The 15,808-nt window shown below is 42.8% G+C and overlaps 2 protein-coding genes across 8 annotated transcripts in view; one reads left to right on the top strand and one right to left on the bottom strand.

The window, feature by feature from the left end:
- TMEM68 (transmembrane protein 68) overlaps positions 1-7,523 on the bottom strand; it is a 48,305-nt gene extending 40,782 nt beyond the window's left edge. For all 6 annotated transcript variants that reach the window (XM_029923567.1, XM_029923561.1, XM_029923563.1 and 3 more), the window contains exon 1: positions 7,267-7,523. The gene's annotated coding sequence lies outside the window, so the exon portion shown is untranslated. The remainder of the gene's footprint in view (positions 1-7,266) is intronic.
- A 60-nt stretch (positions 7,524-7,583) lies between these two features.
- The window catches only part of TGS1 (trimethylguanosine synthase 1), a 41,644-nt gene continuing 33,419 nt past the window's right edge, over positions 7,584-15,808 (top strand). For both annotated transcript variants that reach the window (XM_029923599.1, XM_029923600.1), the window contains exons 1-2: positions 7,584-7,874; positions 14,804-14,868. In XM_029923599.1, the coding sequence (XP_029779459.1) occupies positions 7,771-7,874; positions 14,804-14,868 (169 nt within the window). In that variant the 5' untranslated portion in view covers positions 7,584-7,770. The remainder of the gene's footprint in view (positions 7,875-14,803; positions 14,869-15,808) is intronic.

Consider the following 15,808-nt stretch of genomic DNA (forward strand, 5'->3'; position numbering starts at 1 on the left):
CTAATTTTTAAAATGGGAGCGTTCCCCACTAAGATGGCTAGAATCACAAAAATGGAAAATAAGTGTTGATGATGGTGTGGAGAAATGAGTACCTTCATATGTTGCTGGTGGGAAATGTAAAATGGTGCAGCCGCTGTGGAAATAAATCAGTCTGGCAATTCCTCAAAAAGCTAAACATAGAGTTACCTTCAACAATCCTACTCCTAGGAATGTGCCCCAGAAAACTGAAACATATATTCACACAAAAATTAGTATATGGATGCTGATGGCAGAATTACTCCTAACAGCCAAAAAGTGGAAACAATACAAATGTCCATCAACTGATGAGTGGATACATGAAATGTGCCATACCCAAACAGAATATTCAGTCATAAAAGGGAAAGAGGTACTGGTTCATGTTACAACAGGCATGAACCTTAAAAACATACGAGGTAAAAAAAAAAAAAAAGTCAGACACTAAAGGCCACCTTTTATATGATTCCATTTATATGAGCAGACTGATCAGCAGAGACAGAAAGGTACGTGGCTGCTGGGTCCTGGAGGAGGGGTCAGTGAGAAGTGACTGCTAATGCAAATGGAAGTGTCTTCCGGGAATAATGAGAAGGCTCCAGAATCAGAGAGCAGTGATGGCTGTACAACCTTGAGAATATCCTAAAAACCATGAAGTTGAACCTTTCAAAATGGTCAATGCAATGGTGAATTACAGCTCCACGAAAATAGCTCTTAAACACTATTAATAAATTAAAATTTATGATGGCCTCTGAAATATGTTAAAAGGAGCTTTTCCTGGGCCTAAAAACTAATCATTTTGATGATCTGATCCTTACTGCTTAATACAATTGCCCCCACTAAACTAGTCTCATTTCCGATTTTAACGGCATCATAAAATCTTGTGATTTCAAAACCTCTTTCAGTTCCTCCCCCCATGCAAAATTGGTAATAGAACTATACCTCTTGTGCTCAATTACATTTTTATTTATCACACATCCTGAATACACACAGACAGGGAAGAGGGACAGGGCGCAGGCGCATCCAGCGAGAGGGCTTACTGCTTGTCTTCCGACAGAGTCCCTGAACAGCACCCCCATGCTGCAGGAAAGATCGTCCTCCAAAACGGTCATCCTCGATTTTGATTTAAATCCTTTCAGAACAGAAAACTCAAAAGTTGTCCAATTCCATCTTCAAAACCATCCATAAAACTACAGAAGATCTTCCATATACTTAACTCACTGTAACTTTCCTCTACTGGACCTAGTTCTACACCATAGAACTTCTTCCATTAGACACAGCACTGCTGTGATTAAGCTGTGAAATCCCACTTTCTGGTCAGAATCCTTAATTCTTCTGGGGTGCCTGGGTGGCTCAGTTGCTTAAGCGTCCAACTCTTGATTTGGCTCAGGTCATGATCTCATAGTTCTGAAGACCAAGCCCCATGTCAAGCCCCTGCACCATCAGCACACGGCCTGCTTGGGATTGTCTTCCAGGCTCTCTGCACAGCCTACCCACTTACACACACACTCTCTCTCTCTCAAAAATAAATAATTTTTTAAAAATCTCAATTCTTTCAACCACTCCTTAGGACCCTAGTTTGATGACCTGTCACCACTCAGGTCACTCCCTGTGACTGACCCCAGTTTGATATTGAGAGGAACAGGTTACAGTAACCCACCTGTGGCTTAACTTGCTAAATTCTGTAGAACTGGGATGTAGTAATATCCACACTATGCTACACAACGCTAGGTGCTACGGAGAAAAATGTACAGCAGGGTAACAGGAATATGGAGATCCACAGCAGGCAAGAGTAGGAGGGGGTTGCAATGTTAGAGTAAGGTAGCCCGAAAAGACTCCTGAAAGGTACCTTTGAGCAGAGACCTGGGGAAGTGAGGAAGCAAACAACATGGGAATGTGGAGGAGGATTCTGGCTAAAAGAAAAGCAGATGCAAAGGATGTGTACTTGGTATAGCGTGAGAAGCAGCAAGGTGGCAGGCTGTCAAAAGTGATAGGGAGAGTAGTCAGAAATGGGCAGAGAGGTAGCACTGTGGACCTCTGCAGGCCGGCTTTTATCTTAAGTGAGATGGAGAGGGCACCAGGAGAGAGAGACTGCCTGACTTGGGCTTTAAAGGACCACTGTCGGGGCGCCTAGGTGGCTCAGTCGGGTAAGCGTCCAACTTCGGCTCAGGTCATGATCTCACAGTTCCTGGGTTTGGGCCCTGTGTTGGGCTCTGTGCTGACAGCTCAGAGCCTGGAGCCTGTCTTCGAATTCTGTGTCTCCCTTTCTGTCTGACCCTCCCCTGCTGATGCTGCCTCTCTCTCAAATAAAAAAAAATAAAATTAAAAAAAATTTAAATGACCACTGTGTTGAGAATACACTGCAGAAGGAGCAAATCAGAAGTTAAGGCTATAACTGAAATGATGAAAAGGGCTCAGACAGGTGACAGAGGGAAGGTCTGTAAGAGACCATCAGTTTCTGGATACGGAGTGAAGCTAAAGCCGCTGGAATTGCTGACAGATGCATGTGGAACGTGAGTGAAAGGGAGAAGTCTGGGAGGACTACATGGCGTTCTGGCAGCATGGGCTTGTGTTCCCGGAGCCTCTGCCACTTACTATGTGGCCCAGGCAGACCCAATACTGCTATGATAATCACTGTGACTAGCTTGCTTGGGAAACGATGGAGTTACAGAAAGGACAGGTTTGGGAGTAGCGTCAAGGTCAGGAATTCAATTTAGAGCATGTTAAGATTCTAGTAGATATCCAAGTCAAGACCTTCAACAGGCAGCTGGATACAGAGGTTGGAAGGAGGAATAGGACTAGAGAAACATATCTGGGAATTGGCAACATATAGACTGTATGATAACCCTGTAACTAAACAAAAACCCTTCTAGGGAGAAAATCTAGAATAAAAAAAGAGCCCCCAGGACTGAGCCTTGGGGCTCAACGTTTTAGAAGGTGGGTAGACCCTGAGGAACCAGCGCTCTCCGTCCTGCACGTGGCACCCTGCATGTCAAAGGAAGGAAGTGTTCAAGGAGTATTCAGCGGTCTCAAATGATAGTGAGAGGTCTAAGAAATAATCACCGATCACTGCGTTTTACAACACAGAGACACTGACAAACCCTGATAATTAAGAACTATTTTGAAACAGTGGGGATGAAAGTCAGGTGGAGTAAATTCATGAAAAAAGAAAGGCAATGCATCAGAAACAGCAAATATGGACAACTCTTCAGAGAAATGCGGACACAAAAAGAACAGAAAAAAATAGGTGAGTATCTAGAGGGGAATGTGAGTCGAGTTTGTTGTTGTTTTAGGATGAAAGAAAACAGCAGGCTTCAATACCAATGGTTATGGATATTTATAATAGGTAATGGGAATGGGACAGTAAGAAACAGATGATGCAGAAGAGGAATAGTTGTTGGGACCAGTCCTTGACTAGACCCCAAGGGATAAATATAGTGTATCAGAAAGGGAATGGCCCAGAGAAGACTATGTCATTGGGTTATTCATTTAGTCAACATATACTGACTAAGCAAGTAGCTCGTGCTCCACACTATTCTAAACACTTGAGGATAGAAACATCAGTAAACAAAATCGTATGAGAAAATCAGGGCGCCTGGGTGGCTCAGTCGGTTAAGCATCTAGCTTCGGCTCAGGTCATGATCTCACAGTGCGTGAGTTCGAGCCCTACATCGGGTTCTGTGCTGACAGCTCAGAGCCTAGAGCCTGCTTCTGATTCTGTGTCTCCCTCTCTCTCTGCCCCTGCCCTGCTCATTCTCTCTCTCTCTCCTTCAAAAATAAACATTAAAAAATCATATGAGAAAACATATGTAAAGCACTTACAATAATATGCCTGGCAGATAGTAACCACCTAACAAATACCAGCTAAATATAGACCTTGAATGTATTCTTTCAAATCTGTGACAAAAATATGTGGACCAAGACAGCGCCCTAAAACCTGCCACTAGAGAACTACCAGAAGAGTTTGAATAACAAGCTTTTGAGTTGATACAATACTTAACTTTCGATAATATGAGAAAATGGCTTTAGAACTCAGTGAATGCAAGCTCTTACTTTTGCAGAAACCAGTTAAAATGAGAAAGCCAAGTTCACTTGCCCAAAGTTACTATTAATTCTGTGAAGAACCAAGGGTCAAATTAAAATCCAGCTCTCCTACTTCCTACTCCGGCTTTCATTCTCTGTGACATCACTACACTCTCTGTATTACCTCTGCCCCTCTCTCTCTCTGTCTGTCACTCTTACAGAAAGCTGAAAATAGTAAGATAGCAATTTATGTCTTCCCTCTACTTCTGCCTGGCCCTTGTCCCCTCCAATTTACCAAAGTCTGTATTTGACTCCTTACCACTTTATCTTAATCCAATTAAAAACTACAATTGTTAAAAAGAGGTTTTGGGGAAGATACAGTATTTCAATTACCAAAATAACAGGTTATTTCCAACCCCCCAAAAAATCTACAATTAAACACAGTCCTGTGCATCACATATAAAAAAATATCATAATGTTGACATTGATAGTGAGGAACAATTACTGTTATTGACTTTATACATTTTAATATAAGAATGTTTCAAAAACTAATAAATCAGAACAGAGGATTTCTTGTTTTCTGTAAAAACTTAATGAAATAAATCTATTTAAAATATTTTGGTGGCGGGGGGGGGGGGATGCAAACTGGTACAGCCGCTCTGGAAAAGAGTATGGAGGTTCCTCAAAAAATTAAAACTAGAACTACCCTATAGCCCAGCAATTGCACTAGTAGGTATTTATCCATAGGATACATGTAGGCTGTTTCAAAGGGGCACATGCACCCCTATGTTTATAGCAACACTATCAACAATAGCCAAAGTATGAAAAGAGCCCAAATGTCCATCCATGGGTGAATGGATAAAGAAGACGTGGTTTATATATACAATGGAGTATTACTCAGCAATCAAAAAGAATGAAACCTTGCCATTTGCAACTACATGGATGAAACTAGAGAATATTATACTAAGCGAAATTAGTCATTCAGAGAGAGACATATATCATGACTTCATTCATATGAGGACTTTAAGATACAAAGCAGATCTACATAAAGGAAGGGAAGCAAAAATAGTATAAAAACAGGGAGGTGGACAAAAACATAAGAGATTCTTGAATATGGAGAACAAACAAAAGGTTACTGGAGGGGTTGTGAGAGGGGGGAAACCTAAATGAGGAAGGGGTTTAAGAAGTCTACTCCTGAAATCATTGTTGCACCATGTGCTGGCCAACTTGAATATAAATTATAAAAAATAAATACATTATAGAGAGTAAAAAAAAAATTTTTTTAATGTTTTATTTTTTAGAGAGAGAGACAGAGTGTGAGCAGGGTTGGGACAGACAGAGAGGGAGACACAGAATCCGAAGCAGGCTCCAGGCTCTAAGCTGTCAGCACAGAGCCTGACATGAAGCTCGAACTCATGAACCACAAGATCATGACCTGAGCCGAAGTCCGACGCTTAACCGACTAAGCCACCCAGGTGCCCAGAATAAACCTATTTTTATCAGTACATTTAGCACCATGGATGGCAGCAGATCAACTTCTTACTTTCCGTATATAACCCACATTGAGGATACATTGAAAATGCCAATTAAATTAAATACTCACTGAAATAAAATTAATTTTCCCTTTTCCTTTCTGAAATTTTAATAATTGTTTAACAGGGGGTTAGGACTCAGTTCTAGTGAATAAGCATTCTACTTCAAACCATCAGTAAAACTGAAGTTTATCTAATATCTCAATTAAAACATGTGGCAAGCCTAGTCATTTTATCTCTAAAACAATACCTTTTAGGGGCACTAGGGTGGCTCAGTTCGTTAACGTCCATCTTCCGCTCAGGTCATCATCTCACGGTGTGTGGGTTCAAGCCCAGCAACAGGCTCTGTGCTGAGAGCTGGGAGCCTGGCGCCGGCTTCAGATTCTGTCTCCCTCTCTCTCTCTCTCTGCCCCTCCCCCAAGCTTGCTTGCACACGCATGCGCTCTCGCTCTCGCTCTCTCTCAAAAATAAACATTAAAAAAAACCCATAAATAATAAAAAAACAATTACTTTTTAGATTTCAAGTTTCAAACTCTAGTTCCAATATGAACTACCTTCCAGGATTTGGGATTTTTTTTCTTCAAATGTCCTTCGACTTCTACCTAGAATCTTGCATTCTGACAATTAACTGTTCTCCCTTTTTTTTCCCCCCTTAACCTATCCTCACCCTCCGAATGTTGCACATCTATACTGGTGTATCTGTGAACTGTGCAGCACTCGTAACGAATCTATCTTGCACCCCAAAGTAAGGCAGCAGTAAGGATGTGGAAATAAACATTTCATTTGAAAATTAGCCTTCCATTTCTATCCAATAGTAAATGCGACCAAACTATTAAGGACTGTCGTAAACACCCGAGTTTTATCTCAGCTTTACTACATTCTACAGAGATAACAATGCCATTTCAGCATTAACAGCACGGCCAAGTCCTGAAATGCTCTAACCACCTCCAAGTCTGAACTTGCCTCTTTGAGGAGGCTCCCTGGCAGGCTCAACGAATACCACCCACCAAATACTGCCTGTTTCATATCCAGCAGCGGTGTTGCCGTTTTCGGCGTCCTGGTTATGTGCAAAAGCATTTTTCTTAGGCACCAGCAGCCGGAGGACAGAGATCGGGGTCCACAGGCTGCCAACCCCAGGGACCAACGCAGAGCCTGAGCGTACAAAGTAGGTACCCACTCGAACTGTTAATAGCACACGAGCGATCTGACGCACAGTTTCACTTAGTCCTTCCAGCAGCCCTAGGAAGCAGGAACTATTCACCGTTCCTATTTGACAGATGATCACAAGGAGGCTCAGATGGGTTAAGTCGCTCGCCCAGATCACACAGGCAGCATCAAACGAGGATTCCAAGCCTGACACGTCTGGAAGCCTCGCCTAACCACTTACTTCCGCGGCCTCTGCCATATACGCCTGTGATCACCCCAGAAGGCTCGATTCGGATCCTGGAACCAGAGAGGTCACCAGGCGAGCCCCAGAGGCCTGTAGTGACGTTCTGACACCTCGCCCCGCCGCCTAAGTTGAGATGAAACGAGGTTTTTAAGCGCAAGGAGAAGGGAAGGGGGGGGTGGATGCGCGGCGGAGTGAAAGGGCTCGTCGTGACCCAGGCAGGGCCACCCCTCCCCGCCACTCCGGTGCCCGAGCTTATATCGAGCCCGGCGGGAATCCCGCCCGCCCCCGCCGGGGACTCCGGGACTGCCTCACCGAGACTAGACTCGCGGTCCTGGCGGCTCGGAGCCCCCGCGACACCGAGGCGGAGCCGTGCTCCGGGCACGGAGGACAAGATGAGCACCGACGCGCCTCGGGCGGGAAGGGCAGAGGCGGCTCGTCCTCACCCTCGAGCAGCGGCGGGAGCCCTTCGGTGGCTCCGCGACCGACCGAAGGAAGCGGAGAAATTTCAGCGGCCGCTGTCCCCCGCCCCCCCACGAGCAGCCTGTGAAGGAAAAGACAAACGTCGGCTGCAGCCCGGACCGCGTGGAGCGTGACACCGCCTGTCGCTCCGCCCCTTCCGAGGCCGCCCGGCGCCACTTCCGCCAGCGGCACCTTGTCTCGCTTCAAGCTCGAGCTGCCCCGGGCCCATTCCTGAGCCCCTGACGTTCCCCTCTGGCGCGCTAGCGAGACCTCTTTCCGGGTCCGGGAGCCGAACCGAGGCCGGGAAGGGCGGGCCCGTGCCGTTGGGCGCGGGGCTTCCTGCTCCGAGGTGGGAAGATGTGCTGCGAGAAATGGAGCCGCGTGGCCGAAATGTTTCTCTTCATTGAAGACCTGGAGGAGGATTCTAAGATCCTGTGCCTGTGCTCCAGGGCCTTTGTGGAGTAAGTAGAAACGCGTTCCTCTTCGTTTCTAGCACACTTCTTCCCCGGAAGTGGAGGAACTACGTGTGATTGACTCCCGAAGCCGTGGCCAAAACCGAAGACCCTTGGGCAAGGTGGTTTCAGGGAAGAAAAGTCCTAAGAGTTCAGGGAGGGGTCGCCTATTGCCATTAAGGGACAATCGACTTTGTGAGCTGCTGTGGAAAAAGAAATGTGGCAGCTGATTTATTTCGTTTTTATAAACGGGACGTTTTAAAAATCGGGGGAGGGGGGAGTGAAACGTAAAATCTCCTTAATGGATGTGACAGCTCGAGTTGATTACCGCTGGTTAAAACCTTAAGATTTATTGGAGTGCATCTGTGACCATGCATAGAGCTTCCGATTGCCCGAGGTAAAAGGTTTAACTGGAATTCCATCCGTTTTTGAGCTGCACTTTTGGTAAAAGTTGCCCTACGTGGAAGATGGCCGGTGGGTGGGAAACCACGAACTAACGAATCGGATTACAGGGATGGCTGTCTTCATACTATGTGAGTTAAGCCACTTCATTCATTATTTTCATCCCTCAGACAGGTATGTGTATTTCAGTGATCTCACGGGTTTATTGTTAGAGTCAACTTGCAGAAGTGAATTTTATGTACTATGCTTTTAATGTAGTAGAATTGAAGTTTGAAAAAATTCTTTTAACTGTTTTGGGAGAGTAATCGGAAAATTAATCCAAAAAAGATGTTTAACACGATGTTTAATTTTTTAAAAATTGCCATCTTTGCATACATGCATGCATGTACACATGCTTTCTGTGGTTCTCTGCGTTAGGTACCCTGGTAGGCACTGGGGTATAAGACACAGCCTGGCCCTACACACTTTGAGCTTACTTTCTAGCAACAGAAAGACAACTGTTACGTAATTATGTAGGGAATTACAGTTGTAAGTGTTACAGGAGAGAGGTACAGGGGGCTGTGATAGCAAAAACCCAACCTTTCTCCAAAGATCACAGAGATTTCTTTGAGGAAGTAGCATTTGAAAAGTGGTCTAAAAAGTGGACCTACACTGAAGGAGAGGGAGAGACGAGCAGAACTCTGTCAAAAACAAAAGAAAGCCAAATTTACGTATTTGGTTCTTAGCCTGCAGCCAGATTGAGCCTTGGGGCTATCTTCTTGAAGCCTCCTTTCCAAAAAAAGAAAGGGAAGGTGAGTTAAAAACTGTAAAAAGTTGACGGGGCACCTGGGTGGCTCAGTCAGTTAAGTGTTCCACTTCAGCTCAGGTCAGCATCTCACAGTTCGTCGGTTTGAGCCCCCCCCCCCCCATCAGGCTCTGTGCTGACTGGAGCCTGCTTCTGAATCTGGTCACCCTCTCTCTCTCTGCCCCTCCCCAGCTTGTGTTCTGTCTCTCTCTTTGAAAAATAAATAATAAACATTTAAAAAAGTTTTTAAAAAATGTAAAAAGTTGAGGAATATTGTCATGCTATACTCCCACAAAACACTATGCTACTAGATTTCCATTAAAGCAACTTTACTTAAAACACAATTTAGGGGGCACCTGGGTGGCTCAGTCCCTTGAGCTTCAGGCTCAATATTAGTTCAAGTCATGATCTGATAGTGGGATGGGGCCCTATGAGCCGGAGATGGGCTGGCGCTGAGGATGGAAGTTGCTTAAGATTTTCTCTCTCTCTCCCTCCCTGCTGGTGTAACACAAACTCACTCTTTCTCTCTCAAAATAAAAATAAATAAATAATAAATAAAACATAATTTACCATATAAATCACCAATTACTTTGAAGTTAGTTTTTTTGAATCAAAATGTTCATATAATTTCATACATATTAAAACTTAGAAGCTCTACTTTGCTTTAGAAGCTACATTCTGAGTTCAAAGTAGGTAAAGAGAAAAGAATGGCTTTTTCTTTCAGATCATTTAATGTTCAGACAAATTATAACCCCTTGTTAGAACAAAAAGAACTTGGAAATACGATCTTGAAATTATTTCCAGTAGAAGTCCTTGGGATTTGGAGACATGCTGGAAGTTCAGAGGCTTAATAGTGTGACCCTGACTTTCCAGGTAGGGAAAAGGTATGTTTCACAACCTTAAAACAGCAGATTGTTAGCAAAATTCAAAATAGATTATTAAACTGAACGAACAGTACCATACGTTGGAGCAGAAACAGAAGACGAGCATTAGCATAGGTGCTAATACCTTCTCAGCATTGAGTTGATTCTCACACTAAGCAAGGTCATTGTACACCTCTCCTAGAAGGCAGGAAATAGACCCTAATACTGTAACTAATTTTTATTTTCTGAGGACATTCTATGAACATACTGTCAGGGCGCCTGGGTGGCTCAGTCAGTTGAGCATCTGACTTTGGCTCAGGTCATGATCTCACAGATCATGAGTTTGAGCCCCGTGCCACGCTCTGTGCGGACAGCTCAGAGCCTGGAGCCTGCTTGGGATTCTGTCTCCATCGCTCTCTGCTCCTATACTGCTTGTGCTCTGTCTCTATCAGAAATAAGTAAAATAAACATTAAAAAATGAACATCCTCTTTGTATGAGCTCTAGAGTAATCTGTTGCATTTGCATATTCAGGTTTCCATATATATATGAAGGTATATTATTTATGTATATTTATATCTATTTATATATATGAAGAAGACATAATTGCATGTTAATGGTTCTCTTTAAAATCATCACGATGGCTCAGTAGTAAAATGAAAAAATACCTTATGTTAATAAACATCTGAATACAAAATATCTACACTATAATTACAATTATGTAAAAATGTTGCGTTAATATGTACAGAGTCTAGAATAGAATATGGTAAAATGCTGAAATGATGGAGGAGGTTTTTGTCAAAAATAATAATTACTTAATTCTTATTTTAGTAAATCATTTTTTTCTTGAATAAGATTTATTTATTCTTTTTTATATATCTGGTGCTACTCATTTTTATAAAGTCTATGCTTTTCTTTTTTTTATTATTTCTTTAAAAATTTAAATCCAAGTTAGTTAACATATAGTGTAATAATGATTTCAGGAGTAGAATTTAGTGATTCGTCACTTACCTATAACAACCAGTGGTCATCCCAACAAGTGTCCTCCGTATTGCCTCTCACCCTTTTAGCGGCCTCCCTACCCAACACACCTCCAGCAACCCTCCGTTTGTTCTCTGTATTTAAGAGTCTCTTATGGTTTACTTCCCCCTGTTTTTATATTATTTTTGCTTCCCTTTTCTTCATCTGTTTAAAGTCTTAAAGTCCACATATGACTGAAGTCATATGATATTAGTCTTTGACTTATTTCACTTAGCATAATATATTCCAGTTCCATCCACGTTGTTGCAAATGGCAAGATTGCATTCTTTTTGATTGCCAAGTAATATTCCATTGTATATCTATACTACACCTTCTTTATTCATTCATTCGTCAATGGACATTTGGGCTCTTTCCATGATTTGGCTTTTGTCGATAGTGCTGCTATAAATATTGGGGTGCATGTGTCCCTTTGAAATAGCACTCATGTATCCTTTGGATAAATACCTAGTCCAATTGCTAGGTCATAGGGTAGTTCAATTTTTAATATTGGGGGGAATCTCTATAATGTTTTCCAGAATGGCTGCTCCAGTTTGCATTCCCACTGGCAGTGCAAAAGAGATCTTCATTCTCTTCATCCTTGCCAACATCTGTTACTGCCTGAGTTTTTAATTTTAGCCATTCTGACGGGTGTGTGTGGTGGTATCTCATTGTGGCTTTGATTTATATTTCCCTGATGATGAGTAATGTTGAGCATTTTTTCATGTGTCTGTTAGCCATCTGGATGTCATCTTTGGAAAAGTGTCTGTTCTTGTCTTCTGCCCATTTCTTTACTGGATTATTTATTTTTTTCGGTGTTGATTTTGATAAGTTCTTTATAGATTTTAGATACCAGCCATTTGTCTGATAATTACATTTGCAAATAATGTTCTTTCATTCTGTTGGTTGCCTTTTAGTTTTGTTGATTGTTTCCTTCACAGTGCAGAAGCTTTTTATTTTGATGAAGTCCCAACAGTTCATTTTGTTTTTGTTTCCCTTGCTTCTGGAGACATATCAAGTAAGAAGTTGCTGGGGCCCAGGTCAGAGGTTGATGCCTGTTTTCTCCACTAGGATTTTGATGGCTGCCTGTCTTAAGTTTAGGTCTTTCATCCATTTTAAACTTTACTTTTGTGTATGGTGTAGGAAAGTGGTCCAGGTTCCTTCTTCTGCATATCACTGTCCAGTTTTCCAGCACCATTTGCTGAAGAGACTGTCTTTCCTGTTTTGTCAAAGATTAGTTGGCCATGTAGTAAATCATTTTAAAATTATATCAGACTTCCAAAAATAGGTCAGAGAACCATATTCCCCTCTACGCAGATAAACCAGGTCTTAATAGTTAACTGCATGCTCCATCTTTCCCTCTGCATCCCCAGAGGCACGTGCCCATGCCCGATACACAATTTAGTCTTTTTCTGAACTGTCCAGGCGGGGCGGTAAATCCTTGCGGGTCCGTTCCTGAGGGAGGGAGAGAGAAATAGGGCAGGAGGGAGACACAGAGAGTGAGGCAAAACAAGCGATTTCTGATCAAGCCCGTTTATTAAGAAAATGAATCACACCTATATAGGATTTGGGGCGGGAAACTGACCCAGGTTGGTTGCCAGGTAACAGAGTCAAATGATTATTAGAGAAAGAGGAAACCGAAACTGAAACTCCGAACACAGCATCAAAGGAAGCGCCCAGACTTTGTCCGCAATACTGGGCAGGGGAAGATTAGCGCTGCATAAACCCGAATGCGGTTTGATCTTTTGTTCATTTTGGCTTTTCTCGTCTGGCCCAGTCTGACTGTCTCCGAATTCTGGACCAGGAAATGCACTCTCCTAGCCTCCAGATGTAAATCTTGGTTTTTTTTTTAGTTGCTCCCTGGAGAGCCATATATCCTTGATATATCCTTGCCTGAGGCGGCCAAAACTCGGCAGCCCCCAACACTGAACCATTTGAGAGGAAGCTGCAGACTTGATTCCCCGTCACTCCTCAATACTCCTTTGTGTAATTCCCTAAAACATGTATATGCTTCGTAACCACCGTCATGGGTTCACATCTCCCCAGCTTTCCCCGCGGTGCTTGTCTTTTCTTTCTGATCCACAGTTCCACATAGTTCTTTTATGTTTACTTATGACTTGTCAGTCTCCTTTGGAAAAATTCTTCACCCTTTCCCCCTCCCTTTCGTTGGCCTCAACATTGAAAAAAGTGCAGACCTTACCTTCTCCTTCTGTACGCCAACCTTACTTAACCTGGGTCTGTCTGACATTTCATCAGGAACAGAGCCAGGGCCATGCCTGTGCCTCCTTGGCAGGATTGCCACTGAAATGATCCTGTACTTAGCCTGCAGCACGTCAGCGGTCGCTTTCTGTAGATCCAGTCCACCACTGGTGACGTTGACCTCTGCTGCCTAATCATACTGGAGTCTCCCAGCTCTCTCTGCTGTAAAGTCACAGTGATTCCCTTTGCAGTAATTAGTATGTTGTGGGAAAGTACCCTGGTGCTCTACCCATGCCCTGTTTCTGCCTGAATCCACTACCTCCGGCGGATTGGATTGCCAAAGGGTGGCTCTCTGTCTCTCCCCTTCTGCTTGTAGTAGTTGGCATTCTGTATGGAGCACTTTCTCTTCTCCCCATGTACCTACCTTAACATGAACTCTGGATTATTCGTTTATTGGTAAGTTACATTTTGTTACTGTCATTTATTTTGATGTTCCTATTGTCTTAGCTTTAGCGGGTGGGGGCTTCTTGAGGTGGCTTATATGTCATTTTGGTGTGTCCCTGACATTGTTAGACCTCCTCCTAACCTTTTGACACAGAAGGTGGCCTCATAGTCCATGCTTCAACCTGGAGCTGCCATTTATGAACCTTGGTTCCTTTTAACAGAGTGTAGTGTTTAGAAACCAAGACGTGGGTGCTCACTGTGTTCGTTGCTCCTAGGTTTTCATTTCCTCTTTACGCTCCCAGCAGATAGAGTTAGGCAAAGACGTGTCTGTATTTTACACGCGTACATAAGCACATGTAGATGTGTAGCACTGGCCAGCTCAGGCAGTAGAGCATGCAGCTCTTCATCTTGGGGTCCTAAGTTTGAGCCCTACATTAGGCGTTGAGCTTCTTTAAATAATTATTTAATTAAAAATTGTTGAGACTGAATTGTTTTGTTTTGATTTATGTTTTGGTTTGATAAAATATTTAAATAAGAATTTCATTGTATGTTAGTCCCCAAAACAACCTTTGCTTGGACTGTGACTCTCTTGTCCACTAGGCAATGATAACTTGGCCTATTTGCAAATGGAGTAGGGTCTACATGTGGATTTATATGTGTGTAAGGTAAATCCACTTTTTAAAAAAGTGTTTATTTTTGAGAGAGCAAGAGACAGAGCATGAGAGGGGGAGGGGCATAGAGAGAGACACACAAGAATCCTAAACAGTCTCCTGGCTCTGAGCTGTCAGCACAGAACCTGATGCGGGGATCAAACCCATTAATCATGAGATCATGACCTCAGCCCAAGTTGGACACTTATCAGACTGAGCCACCCAGCGCCCCTAAATCTTTCCACTGTTATGCTCATGTCTTACAGCAAGTTTAGAGAACACTTCCTTGTTCATGTATTGTGAGATCAATTCTTCCCCCAATACCAGAACTACCTTTAATTATAGTAATTAGTAGTTATAGTTATAAATGTTTCCCATGTGATACATATTACCTGTCTTACATATACCATCCTTATAACAACCTCATGAGGTATGTATTTTTTCCTCTGTATTACAGATGAAGAAAATGTATTAGATTGCTTTCCTGGTCCTCAACATTTTAAATTAATCTATGCTGCCTTGAACTTGTTTTCTTAGATTTATAATTTATTTCAATATTAACTGTTTACTTTTCTTCGCAGAGACCGAAAATTGTGCAATTTGGGATTAAAAGGCTACTATATCAAAGGCAATGGTGACAATGCAGGTAATACAGTGTGAAACCATATGGTCCCTTTTTGCTCAAAGTAACTATAATATTGTGTTGATTTTTAATATAACTTGTTATAATACCATATTGATTTGTTGCATAAAATATTATAAATGACAACCAGTCATTATAGTCCTTATTTTTTATTACAATATGGTTCTAGAGTCCTTATCAAAGCACATCTTTTCATTTCCTGCAGCTGGCTCCTCTGTGGACTTGAGGTAGCCTCTTTTGCTCTATGTAGCAGTCCTTCTGAGCTGTTGCTCTTAGGTAAGAGCAGCCTGAAATGTGAAGCTTTGAAAAGTAGAGAGCATATGTTTTCTTTTTCCAAGCAAAATTTTATTGTGTTGAAAGACGCACAGAGGCACGTTAAGATTGTCGAGAGTTCACTGGAGCACACATCTCTCCACGTCCAGCAGCGCCAGCCCCTGGCGAGGAGCGCCGCTCCAGGGCAGGAGTCGGGGAGGGTTCGTAGAAGGTGTAGGAGCAGAGCAAGGAAATTATTTGATTGGCTGTAGCTCTGGCAGTGGCCTCACTTGGGGAGACCTGCTGGCTGTTTATGATTGTTGTTCTTAAGTTTTATTTTCTTAGATTTGAGTGCTTTGATTCCGGCTTGGGTTTTTGGTTTGGTTATACAGAAAACGGTGGCCCCAGCACCACTTCCATCTAATGACCCCTCTGTTTATATACTTTAATGATTGTATAAATAAGTTATTCAGGATGAACGCCAAGTGAACATCCATAATCTTCTGACTGAAGTTAGAGAGGCCATCGTCTGGGCTAACTTTCCCACACAACAAATAGAATTTGTTCGATACTTTGAGTCTTCTCTGGTTCCCTGAATGCCATTTGGCTCTGTCTCAGACTCTCCTCTGAGACCGCGTTTGTTTTTTCCACATGGGTCTTTTTTGTGTCTTTAAATACAGGGAAAACTAGC

The sequence above is a fragment of the Suricata suricatta genome, chromosome 15 (genome assembly GCF_006229205.1).
Source record: "Suricata suricatta isolate VVHF042 chromosome 15, meerkat_22Aug2017_6uvM2_HiC, whole genome shotgun sequence".
NCBI classification, from domain to species: domain Eukaryota; kingdom Metazoa; phylum Chordata; class Mammalia; order Carnivora; family Herpestidae; genus Suricata; species Suricata suricatta.